The sequence below is a fragment of the Nematostella vectensis genome, chromosome 11 (genome assembly GCF_932526225.1).
Source record: "Nematostella vectensis chromosome 11, jaNemVect1.1, whole genome shotgun sequence".
Classification (NCBI taxonomy): domain Eukaryota; kingdom Metazoa; phylum Cnidaria; class Anthozoa; order Actiniaria; family Edwardsiidae; genus Nematostella; species Nematostella vectensis.
Window position 1 is genome coordinate 15,984,397 of NC_064044.1, and position 17,023 is coordinate 16,001,419.

At 43.5% G+C, this 17,023-nt stretch overlaps 2 protein-coding genes across 5 annotated transcripts in view; both read left to right on the top strand.

Annotated features, from left to right (window-relative positions):
* LOC116612335 (U11/U12 small nuclear ribonucleoprotein 48 kDa protein) overlaps nt 1-17,023 on the top strand; it is a 45,019-nt gene that overhangs the window by 20,204 nt on the left and 7,792 nt on the right. The window lies entirely within an intron of this gene.
* LOC5504639 lies at nt 742-7,217 on the top strand. The gene is made up of 7 exons (XM_032372979.2): nt 742-2,274; nt 2,517-2,735; nt 3,096-3,259; nt 3,519-4,541; nt 4,742-5,413; nt 5,584-5,917; nt 6,099-7,217. Exons 1-7 carry the CDS (start codon nt 2,091-2,093, stop codon nt 7,064-7,066), a joined length of 3,564 nt encoding a protein of 1,187 aa, XP_032228870.1. The 5' UTR covers nt 742-2,090; the 3' UTR covers nt 7,067-7,217.

Here is a 17,023-nt window from a genome sequence, read left to right on the forward strand (position 1 = left end):
CACACTGTCGTCACTGGGTTTGTGGGCTAAACGTTTCCCCTGCCCACCCTGAAACCCGAGGCTCTTGCGTGACGTAGCTTGCGATTTCCTTGTCGACATGGCAATGTTCGACCCCAAGTTGATGTATGATGACTTGTCTTTACCGACGCATTTTAGCAGCGCAACGTGGAACGCATTGCGGAAGTTTTCACTGAAAGCCGCGTAGATGCACGGGCTCGTACACGCATGCGCACGCATGAGGAACTTACAGGCGAAGGTTGCGGGCGCGGGAATGTCGTACCCTCCGTAGTCCCACATGAGTGCGAGGACTTGGACGGGTAACCAGCACGCTACGAACACGACGAAGACTGTGATCAGCATTTTGACCACCTTTTTACGCGATTCCACGGCCTTGCTACTTTTTTTAGCCGATTGGGAGCCTGGGACCTGCATTTGGAAGGAGTAATGAATTAGATTAGACAGAGCGTGTATTAGTAGAAACAAAATGCTGTCATTTGCATGTAACACTGTAAAATATTGCCCCACATCGTTGACGCGACAATGTTGGTTAAATGTTGTGCTGCTGCCAAAGTGCAACAAGCCTTACACTTTTAACAAGCGACCACTAAGCTACTGGAGCGGACTGTAGGTTGTTTTAAGTGCACCAGTCCCTTAGATTCAACTGAGGGGTTCCAAATAAGAAATTTCAAAATCGCTCAAAATTGGTTTAAAGTTAGCCCCTGGTTCTCTTATCATGGTAAAAAAGTTTGAGTTACATACAATAAATATTTTTCGAGAAAAACCGAATTTTCGTTTTTGCCTATAAAATCGCCGATTTGGGGGCATTTTTCACCTTTCCTAAAAAATCGTAAAATTCTCTTTAAATATAGGCGGAATTTAAAAAAGCGATTCAGATACTTAGAAAGGAGTGGCTAAGGTATAAATCGAGTGGTTTCTTTACTTTTTCCGGCAAGAAAAAATATTTTTTATTGCTGTCTAAACATGTCAACAAAAAAGGTCGACTTAAATTTTAGTCTAAATTAGGGGCTTATATATCCGATGGTACGTGGATTTTCGCAGAAATTTTGCACGTTGAGCAAAGATTGATGTTATTTCTTTCGATTCAGCAAATAAAAAATTGGGGGAATCAAATTCCCGAATTATAATGAAGCCGAACGCAACCCCATGTCGAGCTCAAATAACACGCAATTTTCTTGACAGCCGTCTTTATTAGGTACACATACCTGTTTGTACAGGAGACAAATAACGGAAAATAAACTCTACCCTTGCAGTATAATAATCTCAGATGCTGTATAATAGTCTTGGTTCATCCTTGGAAGTTACTGAAAGTCAATAAAGACATTACAATGAAAAATATTTGCTATATTGTACAGACTTCAGTTCAGAACGCCTGCCGGGATGGCAAACTTTGAGGGATTTGTTTGGGTTTTAAAGTTTCTTTACGCTCCATCGAAGTAAAAGATATTCAAGCACGTCAGTTCTTACCTTCTGCCAAGAGGTTTCTGGGGAAAAGGCCGATTTGTAAGATTAATTTTAATGCAAAGGTCAAGTACTTGAACACGAGGTTTCAAATGACAACAACTGATCAGCGGTCTGCCAGATTAGAATTCGTGAATTTCCACAGGAAATCCGATATAAAGATTAGTTCAACTGGTCGGCTTGCAGTTTTTATTCTAGATTGTTCATTCTATAATAATACATATTAATGATGCCAAAATTACTTTAAAGATTTATAGGGGATATGTATATGCGTATACAATACTTGACATTATCATGTCACTCACAGCAGGGCGTCGCCCGAAAGTAGGAGATATCTCTTCTCAGCTGGCTCGCCTATGTTGTGAAAGCGTAATTCTAGATAGGAAACACCAATCCAGGAATAAAAAACAATTACCACAATCAATCACGCTTGGTTGACATAAGCTGGAAGAATTGTCACACTCCCTCAAAGCGGCATCCTGTTACAGTAACACCTACGTTAGCCACAAAAGGCTTTAGGGCAACACAAAGAGATCCCATGAAGCTGCTTATTATAAAATCAGGCAAGCTTAGAATTGTAAATCAGATGATGCTTGATATTTTTCTTGATCATGACTACCTGTGATTACGCTGTTTGCGTGGGTGGTCCTTGTGGCCCTAGTGTCGATTGCTCGAGCAATTCAAAGTGCGTTCTTCTGAAAGACTGTAACAAGGATATTCATGGACACAAGAAGCTGCTTAACATATCAGACAAGTCTCTTCAAACTGAGTTTGAACTTCTTCTTGCTAGAGCTGGTAAGTGAATCATGATTTAACGACCGGAGTATTTGTCAAGCGCGCGCTTAGGTGACTCTTGAAACGCAAATGTAATCAAGCCCTATTTTGGGTTTGGTATGCGTCATAAATGTGTTCTCGACTTTCTGATGAGTTACTTGAGCAAACTGTGTACCAAAACAAGCGCTGCAAATAAGATCTCTGTGATAATCGAGAGTAAAGGAGCTATGCTAACCGAATATTATTTCTACTACTCGTGCTAGGCCTATTCGAGAATGGAGTTTTATATGACAGCTTGACGATTTGCCCTCGTCACCGAGACCTCCACGGGATACGGTTCCGCCTCAACAAAACGTATTGCGTTGTGCCTGCAACATGGGCCGATCACAGGAGCGCCAATCCTTTGGGTGATAAGGGGATTACATTTCTCCAGTCAAAGGCACTGCAAGCGAAAGTCCACCAGCTTATCCCAGTTGGTTCGCGTAAGTAGCTACCATTATCATCATGTTCAGATACCCAGCGCACATTGCGGTCGCACCCATTGCGGCGCGGGATCTACCAGCATTACATGCCTTACTCGCCCCATTTTTCGCGCGGCCAAATCGCTCACTTTCCTTTCCCTCCATAAACGAAAATGAAACCTACCAAAAATATAATAATGGGACTTTTATGCATTTATTTGAAATGTTCCTATGGTTTGTATAATAAATAACATATGCAGAAATTCGTTACTTGAAAGTGTTTACCTTGGGTGCCGTCCACACTGTATATTGTAAGGTAGTTCAGATACTCATAATCACAGACAATATAATATTCTCAGAATGTATGTTTTGCTATATTAGCGATTTGTAGGAGATGCCGAGATCGCCTTAAACAAGATGCACCACCATCTAGATCCTTCTCCACAACTACCGCTGTCCCCATACGCAGCTCCGAACAAGGCTCAGAACTCCTGGAGGAAGTCACATGTAATCAATCGTCTGCAAACATCTCAGAAGATGAAGAGGTACAACATCTGCAAATAATTATTATATCGTATCCATACAGGTGCGGCGGAGTGGTGTTCCAAAAGTGTGTGGGGGGAGGGGGGGGGGGGGGTAAAGCTTGAATTATGATAAATATTTAGGTACATGTAAAAACGGCAGGTTCATGTAAAAAGAAACGCATTTGCTCAGAAAAGTGAGCGCCCCCCCTGCCCCTTCCTGTCCGCCGCCCCTGCCATATCTTGATAAGCTTGCAAAGTTGCTGACCTAAGTTTTTTTTAGATACAAGAAACAAGCGATGAGTCTATAGTGGAAAAGTTCAACGAGCTTAGCCTTGCTGGAGGAGACGCGAGCTTCTTTCCGTCGGACACCACTAGCACCGCCTCGTCCGATGAGGTAAAGCTCTCGACCTTGACAGTCAGGCGCGGTAAGCTGAACGACTTTCTACATGCATGCGGAAAAGAGGAGAACATCGGCCCCGTCAAGAAATCATGGGAATCGATGGCGATAAAAGCCCACCGGAGGCACGCTTCTCGTGCTTCAAATGCTATCGTTTCAGTACTGGAGGTTATGGTACCAGATGACCCGGCAGGCTTATGGCAAGAGGTACAGACCTCTAAAAAAGTAGAAAAAGCCTTGGGCCTTTCTTCTTCTTTCGCAGATGCCTTGTACCTCAGAGCGCTAGCCGAGACTTACGAGAATGCGACGACTTGGGCAACGAAATGGCAAGCTCTGGCAGTCATGGTAGATCTGGTGTCCTTGAAGGAACTACGCCACTATCTTCCAAATCTATCTGAATACCGCTACAAGGCCGCCAAGATCCATCTCCTGAGATTTGGTAGAGGAGCACCAGTGCCGGTAGACAGAAGGCCACGGATGCGAATAGACGAGGAGCGGCTGGATTTTTTGCTATCCTTCATCACCAGTCCCCATATCATCCAGGACTTGCCATTTGGGCAAAAATATATCCGGCTATCAAACGGTGATCTTCTCGAGACACCCAACGTCATAAGATCCATGATTCCCGCCAGGATTCACATGCAGTATACACAGTACTGCAAGGAGAACGCTCAGAGATCTCTGAGCGAGACAACAGTCAGACGCATCCTCAAAGTTTGTTCAGCCACAGTCCGAAAATCTCTCCAAGGTCTTGACTACATCTCAGCGGAGGATGGCAAATCGTTTGACGACCTAATTGAGGTGGTGCGCAAGTTAGAGGGAGTTGGAGGATGCGACCACTCGTGGGTATCCACGTGTGAGGGGGGACTCAAACAGGGAAAGCAATACCTCAAATCAGATTACAAGGTAAGTATATATAGCGCTTGACAACCTTACGACGCAGCATTTATTTACGAAAAAAAACGAGTGAAAAAAGGATCCATTTAGTAAATTAATAGTTGATCCAACAATAAAAGGTATTACAAGATAATGAGCTCTTTATTATTTTTTTCAAGCGTTGCCACCTAAATGCTATCTTAAAATATAAATTATGTGTTCTTTTTCAGGTGCACGTTGCTGACGCTTGTAATGTGGCAGACCACTGCACAGCATACGCACTTAGTGACCCGAAGGAGCCCATGTACGCCACCCCACCCTGTGAACATCAACACGACGTCTTCTGCTCCTCGTGTTCTGAGCTGGATGTTACGCTGACGGCGATCGAGGCCGCCTTGAAAGCCTCGTCAGGCAAGGTGCCTGCGGAGCAACACGACGAACTACTGTTCACATACCGAACGTGCATCGCCGCTATCCATGCGTGGAAATCTCACCAACTGCGCTCTATCCAACAGGACAAGCCCCGTCTTTCTATAATGAGTGGCATCACCGAATCTGAAGTTCTTATCTTCCAGGACTGGGCCATGAAATATCTCCCTCAAAAGTACCGAGAAACTCAAGCTGACTGGTTCGGTAAGAGAGGGATTTCATGGCATATCAGTGTTGTGATTAGACGGTCCTCCACAGGTATAGCGGAACACCAGATATTTGTTCATATCGTTGAAAACTGTAGCCAAGACGCCATGACTGTCATCAGCATCATGGAGCACACCCTACGTGAGATTAAGGCTAGCACTCCTGGCGTCTCTACTGCCTTTTACAGGCAGGATAACGCCGGATGTTACCACAACGCGGCCATGATTACAGCATGTCGATTCATGGAGTCACGTACGGGAATAAAGGTAATTGTCTATTCGATATCATGATTTCCTTTATAGTTCTTTTTCATATAACAAATGTCTTGCATATTGCCTTAATCCTGTCCTAAAAGCTGTCGACCAATGAGAATGTGAAATATATCCAAGCAAACGCTTTGTCAAATTAATGATAATTTTTTTCATTTTCCTTAAAGGTCGAGAGAGTAGATTTTAGCGACCCACAGGGTGGCAAAGGCCCATGTGATCGAAAAGCTGCCACCATTAAGGCCCACGTCCGGCGTTATATTGCTGAAGGCCATGATGTCACCACCGCAGCTGACCTGCGTCATGCGATTCTCTCACACAATGGCGTCCCGGGTGTGCGCGTCGCATTGGTAGATGCGAGTAGTCTGAGGCCTCTGAGCAGCGAAGCCAAGATTGATGGCATCACTAAACTAAACAACTTCAGTCTTAGTGACAAGGGCCTAACGATGTGGAGGGCCTATGACATCGGTATAGGGAGAACAGTTCCCTGGCAAAGATTACAAGGTAACATTTTTTTCCGTAGACATTGACTAAACAGAACCATTGAAGCCCGCAAATAATAAACTTCCGTTTACATAGAGATGCATGACAATTTAGTAGTAAATCAAAAAGTTATATGCGCAACGCATAAGTGTATCAATTGAAATACTGTTTTTTTTTCTTCTAAATATAAATATTTCCTTAGTTCCAGCGACCGTAGAGTTGGTGAGCTTTGAAAGTGCTTTCAGTCCGGGTGGTTTCATCGCCATCAAATCACGCCGCATCAAGCCCGTTGAGCTGTCTGTGGCAAGTGGCTTGTCGAGCGTTCAAACAGATTGTCAATCTGATGAGGCTGATGACGACGATGAATCCGAGGAAGAGATAGAGGAAGAATCCCCTAAGCTGTTCTGCTGCCCAGTTGAGGGTTGCATAAAGGCGTACCACCGTCACAGTTCTTTGGAGGACCACATCCAGTTCGGGAAGTGTCGTATCGTTGAAGAACGGTACACACTATTCGATCGGGCGGCAATAGCTTACCGCGAGAAGCTTTTGCAGGGAGATGAGCTGCAACCAACCCTAGAACCGGTCCTGCAAGAAAAGGCGTCGAATGACTTGTGTCTTGGATGGGCTCTGAAAACAGCTAGAAAGGCAACCCGCTTTAGCGAAAAGCAGAAGGCCTTCCTAGACGAGGTATTTCAGAAGGGGATTGATACCGGTCACAAGCTTGACCCTGCAACTGCTGCCCTAGAGATGCGCTACGCCAAGGACCTGACTGGGAAACGTCGCTTTCAAGTTGATGAATTCTTGTCAGACAGTCAGGTCCAGTCGTACTTTTCAAGGATGGCCTCCAAGCGAAGAAAGGCACTTGATTCGACTCAGTCCGAGGGCGACAGCAGAGATGAAGACGCCAAAGCCGCAGATGAACAGGCAAGCTACGCCTCGGCGCGCGCCCTCATCCTAGAGGAGTGTCAACTCCAACATCCTATCGAATATGAGTCTATCAATTTATGCCAACTTTACGAAAAAGGCAAACTGAGCACCCTAAACTTGGTTTTATTAAGACAAGTTTCAGACTTCCTCGATTTGGATATTGACCCCAAGCTCCGTAGGAAGGCTCCCATTATTGATAAAATTTCTGCAGTAATCAAGCAGTGCTCATGCGCACACAACTAATATGCAAATAAACGTAAATACGTATACAATTTTTACCCTTACGCCTAAGTTCTTCACCAAACCATCAGATGTTTTTGAAAATAGCCAAACAAAACATGATATCGACTTTTTATCAAATATGATGTTCTAATAAAGAAAGACTAAGACCCAACACTGTCTGTTCTTATGTAGATTAGGATACCTGTGGAAAGTCACGCATTCTCATCTAGCAGACCGCTGATCAGTTGTTGTCATCTGAAACCAGACTCGTGTTCAAGTACTTGACCTTTGCATTGAAATTAATCTTACAAATAGGCCTTTTCCCCAGAAACCTCTTGGCAGAAGGTAAGAACTTATGTTCTTGAATATCTTTTACTCCAATGCAACGTAAAGAAACTTTAAAACCCAAACAAATCCCTCAAAGTTTGCCATCCCGGCAGGCGTTCTGAACTGAAGTCTGTACAATATAGCAAATATTTTTCATTGTAATGTCTTTATTGACTTTCAGTAACTTCCAAGGATGAACCAAGACTATTATACAGCATCTGAGATTATTATACTGCAAGGGTATGTAGTAGAAGGTATGCCTCTAAACTGAGGCTTTAATCAACATAAATCTACAGCTTGTAAAACTAAACCGAAAACTAAGCAAGATGGCTGCCCCTAGAGATTCTATGGGGTAAAACCGCTGTACAACAATAAACATAACACAGGCAGCCCAACACGTAATGTTCAAGGTTCTTAACATACATAAATACTACATTCACCCCTCTGTTAGAGGTTAAGTCTGAGCACGGGGGCATTCAATGTTCAAGGTTCTTAACGTAACATAAATACTACATTCACCCCTCGGTTAGAGGTTAAGTCTGTCCACTGGACGTCGAGTCCTCTCCGAACGTCGCAAGGGAGGCTGCCCATCAAGACCTGTACTGACCTGTGGCACTTCTTCGCCCACACCTATCTCCACTTCTATCTCCGAGGAAGGTGGTGAACTACCAGTAGCAGGGTGATGCTCACCTGGAACAGTAGGCTTAACTTGAGGGAGTGGGTACATTGTTGGTACTTCACCTTTGGGGGCAAGATGTTTGGTAGAGACTGTTGTTTCTCGGCCGTCTGGATAGCGCACATGGGCGTAGTGAGGATTCGCCTGAAGCAATTCCACCTCATCAACTAACGGATCTGTCTTGCTTGCACGGACGTGACGCTTGAGTAGGACCGGTCCAGGCTCACTCATCCATGTTGGGATGGAAGATCCGGAAGAGGATCGCCTGGGAAAACCGAAGAATCGCTCATGGGGTGTCTCGTTGGTAGCCGTGCACAACAGAGAACGAATGGAGTGTAGAACATCAGGAAGGACTTCTTGCCAGCGCTTTACTGGCAGATTCTTAGACTTCAGGGATGCTGAAATTGCCTTCCATACCACTCCATTATACCTCTCCACTTGCCCATTGCCTTCGGGATTGTAAGCAGTTGTCCTGCTTGTGGCTACCCCTTTTTCATTCAGGAAGTCTCGCAGTTCCTGGCTGATCAAGGAGGAGCCCCTGTCCGAATGTACATAGGCTGGCATACCAAACATCGTAAACAAGGAGGTAAGACACTTGATCACTGTTGGTGTAGACACATCAGGACAAGGGAAGACAAAAGGGAATCTTGAATATTCATCAACCACATTGAGGAAGAACTTGTTGCCATTGTTACTTGGCAAGGGGCCCTTGAAATCAATGTTTATCCTCTCGAAAGGTTGAGTAGCCTTAATGAGAGGAACTTTGGGAGGTTGATGAAACTGTGGTTTGCATTCACAACAAACTGGACACTTACTTGTCATGCTCTTGATCTCCTCAAGGGAATAAGGGAGGTTCTTGGTGCGTACGAAGTGGTTGAGTCGGGTGACCCCTGGATGACAGAGTGACTCGTGGAGCTGGTAGAGGGGATCTTCACTCAACGTGGCGCAAGTAGCTCTGGACAGAGTGTCGGGTGGAATGTTCTCTTTACCAGGACGGTAAATGATATCGAAACTATAGCAGGAGAGTTCGATCTTCAACCGCATGATCTTATCATTCTTGATCTTCCCTTTGTGGCACTGGTCAAACATGTAAGATACTGATTTCTGGTCTGTTTTAAGAGTGAAGTGCCTCCCTGTTAGGAAGTGCCTCCAGTGTCGGACAGCTTCTACAATCGCTTGTGCCTCTTTCTCAACTGAGGCATGCTTGAGCTCGCTGCCCTGTAAGGCTCTTGAGAAGAATGCAACTGGCCTCCCATTTTGGCTGAGAGTGGCAGCTAATGCCACCTCTGAAGCATCCGTCTCAACTTCAAATGGAATGCTTTCATCGATTGCACTAACAAAAGCTTCCTCCACCGTCTTCTTGATACACTCAAAGGCCGCGACAGCGGGCTCGGGTAATGGAAAAACCTTGCAGGAGGTTATTGGCTTGATTCGATCCGAGTATGCGGGTATCCATTGTGAGTAGTAGGAAAACAATCCGAGGCATCTGTTCAGAGACTTTGAGTCACTTGGAACGGGTAGCTCTCGCAAAGGGCGTAGACGTTCTGGGTCTGGACTGATATTCCCTTCCTCAACCACATATCCAAGGATAGGAAGACGCCTGGTGGAGAAGATGCTCTTGTCGTTGTTATAGCAGATGTTCTTGCTCTTAGCAGCTTCAAGGAAACTCTGAAGGTTGGAATCATGCTCTTCTTGGTCTTTCCCACAGATTGTGATGTTGTCGAGATAAGGGAAGACCGCCTTGAGATTGTTCTCTTCCACAAACTTAGTCATCTCTCTCTGGAAGCAGGCCACCCCGTTGGTGACGCCGAATGGGAGTCCGCTAAACTGATACAGGTTACCTCTAGCTTCGAATGCTGTGTACGGTTTATCCTCATCTTTGAGAGGGATCTGATGATAAGCACTGCGTAGATCAATAGTGCTGAAGACTTTGTACTGGGCGATCTGGTTAACCAAGTCGGTTATTCGTTGTAATGGGAATGCGTCGAGGAGGGTAAACCTGTTGATGGTCTGTGAGTAATCAATTACTAGCCTCTTCTTGTGATTCTCATCCTTGGTTACTACAACTTGTGCTCGCCATGGAGAGCGACTGGGCTCAATGATTCCTTCATTAAGCAGCCTCTTAACTTCTTCATCAATGAACGTAGAATCTTCTTGGCTGTAGCGGCGTGACTTTGTAGCAATAGGATGACAGTCTGCTGTCAGGTTTGCAAATGGCTCGGGCGGGTCTACATTCAGAGTGCTGAAGCTACAGACGGAGAGGGGCGGTTCGGAGCCCTTGTACTGGAAGATGACACTTTCGTGCTTTGACTGAAAATCTACTCCTAATATGAGGTCTGCACATAGCCCAGGGAGTACAGAAAACTTGAGGCCTTCATATCTCCGTCCTTGGTAGGTAAGATCAACTGTGCAAGTACCACTAACCTTGATGGCGCCTGTCGAGGAGGTTGCCATGGATACGGTACTAGATGAGGGCTGGACTGTCAGACTTGCTTGCTCTACTAGACTGGGATGGATATAGCTTTCACTACTCCCACTGTCAAACAGGGCCTTGACTTGCAATCCTCGGATATTGACGACACCACATGATTTAGAGAGGGATTTTGGTGGGTTAGCTGTCAATGTGGCGAGTGTCGGGGACCAAGTTGCTGCCGAAACTCTTTCTTTTGGAACCGCCTTTCCTTTACAAACTTTAGCAAAATGGCCTTTCTTTTGACACTTGTTGCAAATAGCCTCCAGGGCAGGACACTTCGGTCGAGGGTGTTTCTTGTTTCCACAGAAAAAGCAAGTAGCTTTATCGGGTTTCATTGTAGCTACAGTAGACTCGTCAGGCTGTTCTGCTGACAATGAGGTGCTGTTACAAGGTAGTGCTGCATTTATAGGTATCTGTGGTGCTCCATATGATTCTGAACTCCTCATAGCTGACTCCAGAGCTCGAGCCTGGTCAAACATGGTCTTTAGATCAAGTGTTTTGTTCTCCAACAATCGTTGCCTGATTGTGTTGGATTGCAGACCTGTAATAAACGCATCCCGTATGCTCTCTTCGCTGTACTGCGCTGCGGTTACACTCTTAAAATCACAGTCCTTACTCAGTGTTTTCAGAGCTTGCAAGTACTCATCTAAGCTTTCCGATGGTTGCTGGCGTCTCGTTGCAAGTAGATGGCGAGCGAAGATCTCATTCCGTGGTCTAACATAAAGGGCTTGTAGCGCCTCAATTGCTGCATCGTATTCCGTACAATCTTCGATGTGTTGGAAGAGTGTTGGAGAAACAAAGTTAGTTAAAACGGTCAACTTGTCCAGGCCCGTCTGAGGTAGAACTTGTACGAAATTCTCGAAGGTCCTTTTCCAATGGAGCCATTCCTTCTGGGCCGTGCTGCTATTTGGATCGGTTTCTAGGCGTTCAGGACGCAGTACTTTATCCATGGGACTTCAGAAAATATGTTGATTAAATTGTAGTAGAAGGTATACCTCTAAACTGAGGCTTTAATCAACATAAATCTACAGCTTGTAAAACTAAACCGAAAACTAAGCAAGATGGCTGCCCCTAGAGATTCTATGGGGTAAAACCGCTGTACAACAATAAACATAACACAGGCAGCCCAACACGTAATGTTCAAGGTTCTTAACATACATAAATACTACAGGGTAGAGTTTATTTTCCGTTATTTGTCTCCTGTACAAACAGGTATGTGTATCTAATAAAAACGGCTGTCAAGAAAATCGCGTGTTATTTTAGCTCGACATGGGGTTGCGTTCGGCTTCATTATAATTCGGGAATTTAATTCCCCCAATTTTTTATTGTCTGAATCGAAAGAAATAACACCAATCTTTGCTCAACGTGCAAAATTTCTGCGAAAATCCACGTACCATCGGATTTATAAGCCCCTAATTTAGACTGATATTTAAGTCGACATTTTTTGTTGACATGTTTAGACAGCAATAAAATACAATTTTTCTTGCCGGAAAAAGTAAAGAAACCACTCGGTTTATACCTTATCCACTCCTTTCTTAGGATCTGTAACGTTTTTTTAAATTCCGCCTATATTCAAAGAGAATTTTACGATTTTTTAAGAAAGGTGAAAAATGCCCCAAAATCGGCGATTTTATTGGCAAAATCGTAAATTCGACTTTTCTCGAAAAATATTTATTGTATGTAACTCAAACTTTTTTACCATGATAAGAGAACCAGGGGCTAACTTTAAACCAATTTTGAGCGATTTTGAAATTTCTTATTTGGAACCCCTCAGTTGAATCTAAGGGACTGGTGCACTTAAAGGGTATGTCTACAGATATGGGGGCTGTTTTAAAGGGTTTGTCTACAGATATGGAGGCTGTTTTAAAGGGTTTGTCTGCAGATATGGGGGTTGTTTTAAAGGGTTTGTCTACAGATATGGGGGTTGTTTTAAAGGGTATGTCTACAGATATGGGGGCTGTTTTAAAGGGTATGTCTACAGATATGGGGGCTGTTTTAAAGTGTATGTCTACAGATATGGGGGCTGTTTTAAAGGGTATGTCTACAGATATGGGGGCTGTTTTAAAGGGTATGTCTACAGATATGGGGGCTGTTTTAAAGGGTTTGTCTACAGATATGGAGGCTGTTTTAAAGGGTTTGTCTACAGATATGTAGGCTGTTTTAAAGGGTTTGTCTACAGATATGGGGGCCTTCTACCTACCTTGCGTAGCCAGAGCTTCCGACAGATAACGGTGTACATGGTTGCCATGACAGCAAAGGGAACGCAGTAGGCAACGACGAACAGCATTGATGTATAGATGCGTGAAGCGTGCTGTGCTATCCCCCCCTCCCCCCACTCCTCACTACACATCAAGTGTCCCCCCCACTCCACCACACGGTACGCATACAGGACCGGCGCAGCCAGGCCTGCAGACACGACCCATATCCCCGGGACGAGCCAGTAAAACACGCGCTTGGTGAGCACACGCTTGAGCGGGACGACGATCGCAAAGAAGCGGTCAGCGGCGATGCAGGCAAGCGTTAGCACGGAGACTGGGACTAACAAGTACTGGCCGAAGTTGACGATTTTACAGAAGTAGACACCCCGTGTGTAGGTACTCATGCACCAATTATAGAGCGAGAAGATTTCCACGAAAAATGGCGGCATGGCTACAAGTATGTACAACAGCTCTGCCACTGCCAGGTTCACTATGAGATAGTTGGTGACTGTGCGCATGCGTTTCACGTGGAAGACCGCTGAGATGACGAGTATGTTGCCAAGGATAGCGACGAGTGAGACGAGGCCCATGCAGACGGCCTTCGTGATGATGACTTCCAGGGGGTCGCCTCTAAACTCGTTTTCCGCGTCGGTCAAGTTGGTCGGGTTGACGAGGTCCATTTCCTGCACAAAAAAAACACACATAAAAGTGTTATCCCCTGGGTTATAACAAACAGTTTTGCTTTTAAGCTATCGCTTTCCATGCTCTCTCAGCCAATTCTTTATTAGGACATTACATACCATATTTTATAATCCGCTTCAACCCTTTATTATTATTTTTTTCGCTATTTCTTACAGCAATATGAGAAGAGAAATTCCACCAGCAGGGGCATGGGGCAGGGCGAACACTTGGGGCGTGTCAATTGCCACATCAAATACAACACGCTGAAATCAACTATAAGTGCAATCAAACGCACGCTGCTAACTGCTTCGTCTATCGGTTTAAAGTGAACATCCTCGATTAAATTGAGACCAACCCAGCCGTAGTCTAAACCATGAAGATGAAACGATTAGCACTCTTTTAGCAGCTTGGGGCTAAAATTAGATTCATCTATAAAAAATGACACAAAGATACAATACACTCGATTTTTAGAAGAGCCCCTAATTTTCAGTTTAGTCTTGGCCGTTCAATAAATGTTAATGAATCGTTAAAAACAGGATGACACAAAAATGGTAAATAACAAAAATATCTCAAGTCGCTATTTATGAACTCAATTTTTTTTTACATCTCAAAATGCATCAAATGAAAATATATCTCAGGCTGTACGTTCTTATAACACAAAAAGAGGGAACACATTGAAAACAACCGCTAGGATATTAGCGTAGAGTAAAAGATTCTTGGAAGCAAGGACACAAAAATATGATATACACCAAACTGAGCGGCTACTTGTGATAAGATAAGGCCGAGTACTATTAGCTGATCAGGCATGTCGAGAAACAGGTCATAAAACCCCGTGCAAAGGCTGTGTGCATTGTTTGATAAGCAGTCAGTATATTTGTGTGTAAAGAGAGTCACTGGTGTCGTGTCAAGGGCGCTGTTCTTGTATCAATGTATGTTGCGGAGAGTTTCGCCTCTCGTGCTTGTAGATGACGGTATTTTTATAAACGATCAGAGAATTCTTTCGGTTTTTGTTCTCAGTAATGCCGCTTTTTTCTATACCAATATGCTTCGTATTTACCAACCTAGAACGGCTGCGTTGACTAACTTTCATAACTTATTATTTTTTTGCGAATGTGAATGTTTGTGGTTGCCGTTCGGTCTATGTTTGGTGTTTTAATAATTTTCGCATCTCTGCTTCGTCTTTTCTGTGTCTTCGTTTTTTTTTTTATTGTTTTTTTTTTATGGTGGTCATAATAAAAGCAATCTAAGCGAATCAATTCGGAAATTCAGTTCCAATCTAAACTTTTCCATCCGATACTGGAGGATTAAAAAGAATGAAATGTTCATGCATGTCTGTTCTTTTGGTTTCCCTGCTGTATGGAAACCAATAGCTGGAAACCAATATCATCATAAAAACCACTATACATATATACCTCTACATGGGGTGTTCAGTAAAAATATAGGGAAAAGAATGGTTGTTTGTCTTTTTACCTCTCGATTTGTGCTCTGTGAAGATCCAATAAGTTCAAACCTAATATCAGAATATGACAAGACTATCCACTAATGTACGAACTTCTCTGTTAGAATGTCGTCGAATTTTTCCCCTAGAAGAACACCGCCTTAAAAGTCTACGCCAATATAAAACTTCTGCTAACGTAGCCTTTAAGTGGCGAAATTTGGCACTTCTAAGTATATTCGATTCAAAGTAGCAAAGTTTCCTTTTTCTGCTAATTGTTGAGTCTATAGACACCTTTGTTGCCAAGACGTAATTATTGGATGTCTGTGCGTGAAAATATTTTTATTCTAAAAGTTTTCTTTTATTTGATTAATTTTGACTGAGACACTGTGTCAACATTGGCGTATATTTTGCAAAAAGATCGAATGAGTTCTGTCATTGCCCTTTCCACCTGTCAACTTGAGGTGGGAGCAAAAAACACCATCATAGGGGAGAAGAGAGGCGGTTCGACCAAGAAAAAGTATTTTGGGGAGGAAGGGGAGAGGAAAGACGGCACTTTGTCCACTAAAAAGTAAAAACTCAAAAGCTCAAGTTACAATTCGACGCGCGCTACCGTGGCCACCTTGACGGTTGTATCAAATGAGGCAATAAGGGTGCCATCTGATCGACATGAACCTCTTATGTCAACCCGCGAGGCGAACACTTGTGTGCGCATGCGCAGCAGAAAACGACGGAACTATCCTAGTTATGAAGGATATGTTAGTGAAAACAGTGATGCATGCTGATTGGTCAACTCTCTCAGTACCTTGAAGTGGTGGCCATGGTTACGCTTTGTTCTTTACTTTTTGCACTCTAAAACCGACGTTTCGGCATGTACTGTCCTTTTCAATGTAGAAAAGTATCCCCCTCCCCCCCCCCCTTCCACTCAGGCACCCATGGCTAGACGCGTCAATATTAAGTTCCTCTTAAAACGCGGAAAACAGCGATCGCCAGCGGAACCTAGAAAATGTGAAAAGGCTGAGTACACAAAGGTGTTTGGTTTAGATGCTGTAAAAGTACCTTGAAATAAAACGATTCCAAATTCAAAAGCGTTTTCCCCTCAATTTGGAGGTTTTAAAAGACCTTAGCAAAGCGAGAGCAGCCGAAACCAATTCGGAACGATCACGGGTTGTTTTGCGGCAATTACTAATATTCTAAGTGCCTTTTTTCTATTATATTTAAGTAGTGGAAGACTTATTTCCGCTGACAGACTCATGCACTTAAATTGCTCTCTTTTCAAGGCACCACAGGGCTTGATCTTCTAGGTTTCAGGAAATCATATCATATTAGTTAGTGTTCCTGCTGTGATTAAACGAGCTAAGAGCATCAAGCAATTATGACCACTCCTTTCCAATTTATTATCAAGGTTTTACGATACTGTTCCATTTTCGCGGAAAGGAAATGGTTAGGAATGAAGAATACCTTTTATTTGTATGATACATTTGTGCGCCCCCTTTCACGGAGTCATATTATCGTTATGAGTAGTTTCCACTGATTAAATTTATGTATAAGCTTAGCTGAATAACAGACAGAGTCCACTATCAGTATTCGCTTTTATTAGAGTTGGTACAGTGCTCTGTATCGAGAAAACGGTCAAACCGCTATATCTTTTGTAGTACTTAAAGTTTACTGAAGATGTACATATATCTTGTGTAATACTTAAAGTTTACTGAAGATGTACATATATCTTTTGTAATACTTAAAGTTTACTGAAGATGTACATTTTGTCGTACTTTTTTCAATTTGTTTGCAGCTTATGTTTATTATTATTAAAAATTGTTCCTGGAAAGATTATGATCTTTGTCCGACAGCTCGACAGGCCAATGTCTGTCGCGTGTTTTGGATATATTTTCGTATCTTGATTTTTGCCAATGGAATTGTTTACGGAAGCCCCCCCCCCCCCCCCCATTTTCAGACATTTGGCTTAAAAATTACAAAAAAATGAGGATATATGCGGAAGAACAATAAGTCCCCCCCCCATTTTCAGACATTTGGCTTAAAAATATCAAGAAATATAAGGAAATATACGGAGGAACAATAAGTCCGCCCCCCCCCCCATTTTTAGACATTTGACTTAAAAATATCAAGAAATATAAGGAAATATACGGAAGAACAATAAGTCCGCCCCCCCCCCCCCCATTTTTAGACA

What these genes read in the sequence shown, in the direction of transcription:
- LOC5504639 (XM_032372979.2), top strand. Translation starts at nt 2,091, where the DNA reads ATGACTACCTGTGATTACGCTGTTTGCGTGGGTGGTCCTTGTGGCCCT. An exon ending in GCTTATCCCAGTTGGTTCGC is followed by an intron (nt 2,736 to 3,095) that starts GTAAGTAGCTAC and finishes TTGCTATATTAG; the next exon opens with CGATTTGTAGGAGATGCCGA. An exon ending in ACCTCAAATCAGATTACAAG is followed by an intron (nt 4,542 to 4,741) that starts GTAAGTATATAT and finishes GTTCTTTTTCAG; the next exon opens with GTGCACGTTGCTGACGCTTG.